Source organism: Myotis davidii, unplaced genomic scaffold (assembly GCF_000327345.1).
Source record: "Myotis davidii unplaced genomic scaffold, ASM32734v1 scaffold60, whole genome shotgun sequence".
NCBI classification, from domain to species: Eukaryota; Metazoa; Chordata; class Mammalia; order Chiroptera; family Vespertilionidae; genus Myotis; species Myotis davidii.
This window is the reverse complement of record NW_006293007.1, coordinates 2348489-2351495: the sequence shown is the minus strand read 5'-3', so window position 1 is coordinate 2351495 and position 3007 is coordinate 2348489. Positions and strand designations below refer to the sequence as shown.

At 51.5% G+C, this 3007-nt stretch overlaps 1 protein-coding gene across 1 annotated transcript in view; it reads right to left on the bottom strand.

Annotated features, from left to right (window-relative positions):
• The window catches only part of DLK1 (delta-like 1 homolog (Drosophila)), a 21762-nt gene extending 19361 nt beyond the window's left edge, over positions 1-2401 (bottom strand). Inside the window, exons 1-2 of the mRNA XM_015565834.1 lie at positions 2330-2401; positions 1340-1393 (exon numbers count right to left, since the gene is read on the bottom strand). Coding sequence (XP_015421320.1) covers positions 1340-1393; positions 2330-2401 — 126 coding nt within the window. The remainder of the gene's footprint in view (positions 1-1339; positions 1394-2329) is intronic.
• Positions 2402-3007: the final 606 nt, after the last annotated feature.

Below are 3007 nucleotides of genomic sequence, written 5' to 3'. Positions count from 1 at the left end.
GTTGTGGGTTCACTCCCCCCCCCACTCAAGAGGGAGGAAATCAGGACCCGGGGAAAAAGGAGTCTTTTCATCACTTAGCCTGTCAATGCAGGCTTTGGCAAAACGTACAGTAATTCTTCATTCATCAGAAATTCCCAGAAGTTAATTTTCCATAAAATGGAGCCACACCTCTTTAAATGCATTCTTTGATCTGCTTGGCATTGGCTGAGCTCCTACTGTGTGCCTGGGGCTCTGCTGGGGTGGCGGTGGGGGTGGGGGGCAGGGTTTGCAATGAGAGATCACTTGTGCCCTCACCTCCTAGAGTTCAAGGCTGGGAGACCTAGTGCTTACAGACCTCGGAGATGCAGGGGTGTGGTGCTGAGAGGGAGGTAAGCTGGGAACGCGTGGGAGGGAGATGAAGCATTTCTTGGAGGGGGTCCTGGGGCTGGCTGTGTGGGAGTCCTGCAGGGTGCGCCATGATGGGAGACCTCCTTTAAGCAGAGGAAGTCCCAGGTCCCTGAAAGGAAGACCTCCACCTGGGCCCCAGGGTAGGCGTTTCCGGGGTGATTGTGGCAGAATTGTTACCCGTCTCCATCTCCAGGAGTCCAGGTCCATGAGAAGGAAGCGGTGTGCTGTGGCTGGGCCTGCCGCAGGGGTCAAGGTTAAGGGTGTGAGAACACACGGCTCTCAAGGAATTGAAGATGTCCCTGTACTAGACGTTTTTCTCTTATTTGCAAGAAACCATTAGCATCTTCATTCAATTACATTAAAAAAAAAATGTTCGTTGTTCTTCCTCCTGGACAGTAGGAATCCCTTGCAAAGGAAGGCACTGCCCTGCCCAAGCCGGGGGGTGGGGGGCGGGGGGGGGCGAGGTGCGGGTCAGAGTCCCACTGTTTGCTCCTCTCTCCCTCCTCCTCAAAAGCCTTCTCCCTCCGCTGCCTGCCATGTCCTTCCAGCTCCCCCGCCCATGGGCCCAGGCCCAGGCCCGAAGCCTGTGAGCCCGGCCTCCTCCTGTCACTGCTCACGTCGAGCACATCCTCCCGCCTGGTGTTAATGGATTTTGCACATGTGTCTCACCTCTGCAGGCCCAGAAGTGCCCCTCACAGGCGACCTACAGCGCTGCCCACGATGTGTTTGTGGATTAAGTGAATTGATGAATAAACGAATGAGGCACAAAGTGTTCTCTGAGGGTTACTATGAGCCCCTCGGGAAGATCCTGTGTCCTAGCAACTGGTGGCCTCGCATGGCCCACTCCAGCCACAGCCCGCTCCCCACCCCGGATCTCTGGGTTCTGGGGTTGCCGACCCACAAACTGGGCTTGCTTTGAGGAGGGCCCCTGAGGTGACAGGGGCTCACCCACCTTGGCTTTGGCCTTGGCTTTGGCCTCTCCCGCGAGGGCCTCTCGGTTCTCGCACTAGGAATGTGGAATGTGGGGAGCAGCTGCACTGAGACCACAGTCAGCACCCCCTACCGTCACCTGCTCCCACTCCCCCCAGTGCCTGGCTCCTCTGCGCTGCTCTCCGTGAGCCCGTTCCTATGGTGACGCTCTGTGCCTCCAGAGGCCCTACCTAGCTGTCTGCAATTGTGCTCCAGCTAGCGATGGGGGCAGGGGGAGGCAGCCAATCAATGATTCTCTCTCATCATTGATGTTTCTATCTCTCTCTCCTTCTCCCTTCCTCTCTGAAGTCAATAAAGAAATATATTTAAAAAAAAAAAAGAATCATGGACGGAAGCACCAGGTATTGAACCCAGGAGAGGCTCTCACATTTAAATGTATCTAACATTTGGTGAAATTCCATGTGACAGACTATGGGCTAAGACAATTTCACATATGTTCAGAGTGCTCAGGAAATGTCTCTGAAATTGAATTACTTGTTAACATCATCTCAACTGTGAGAGAGATAGCATCTGCCCAGTTTTCAGTTAAGATGAGGTGTAGAAACTCTCACAAGTTATTATACATACTATCATTTAGCGTTATGATTACTACCCCTACCATTAGCACTATTATTACTACATGACTATAATGATCTCTACTATTACTGCCATTGCTACCATTACCACTGGCCGGACTGCATTATCACTTCGACCACTATTACTACAGTACAACCCTTAGCATTATTGCTACAGTACTACCCTTAGCACTATTATTCCTGCCATTACCCTTGCTACTACTACTGCTGCTGCTGCTGCTTATACATCATTACTAGCAGCTAAAAATTATTGGGCTCTGAGTGCCAGGCCCTGTGTTAATATTTTAAATGTTTTATTTAATTTAACCACCACAAAAAATCTTATCAATGAGATTATTTTCTCCCATTTGCAGGATGGATAATTAAATGATAGTTACACAACTAGAAGCAACGAAATCAGGTTCCAGCCCAGGCAGCTTGACCTCAAAGTCCATGCCCTTAGACACCATCTTCTATTTCTTCTCCAGATTTGTTCTAGCACCTGCAGCTATATGATTCCAAAGCCATGCTCCAAACTGTGGGATGTGTAACCCCTCTGAAAAGAAGAAAGGAAGGAAGGAAGGAAGGAAGGAAGGAAGGAAGGAAGGAAGGAAGGAAGGAAGGAAGCTAGCTCTGACTTTTCAAAACCCAGCTCAGCTCCCCCAGGGCTACACGTGCAGAATTGGGCGCACAGTAGGTTCTCATTAAGTAAGTATTTGCGGAGTTGAATTGCACCGTCTCATCAAGGAATCGATGAGGAAGCATTTGGCGGGAATGGGAGCACCTCGGGGATCAGAAATGGTCTTTCAAAGCCTGGGGAGCCCCACTGCCCTGCGAAGCTTTGCCTCCAGCCTGCAGGCGAGCTCCTTTTCAGTGCCTTCGCCTGCCTCTCTCCGGTGGGCCAATTATTTCTGGCTGCATTTTACTTAATTCTGCCTCCCCTCCATGAGGGGCAGGCGGCAGCCTTCATGTCTGTGACCGGAAACAGGGCCCCAATTGATCCAGGCGTCGAGGGGGTCCGTGCTGCACAGTCTCACCCTGGCTGCCTCCTCGCACCCCCAAACTAGAGGAGATGG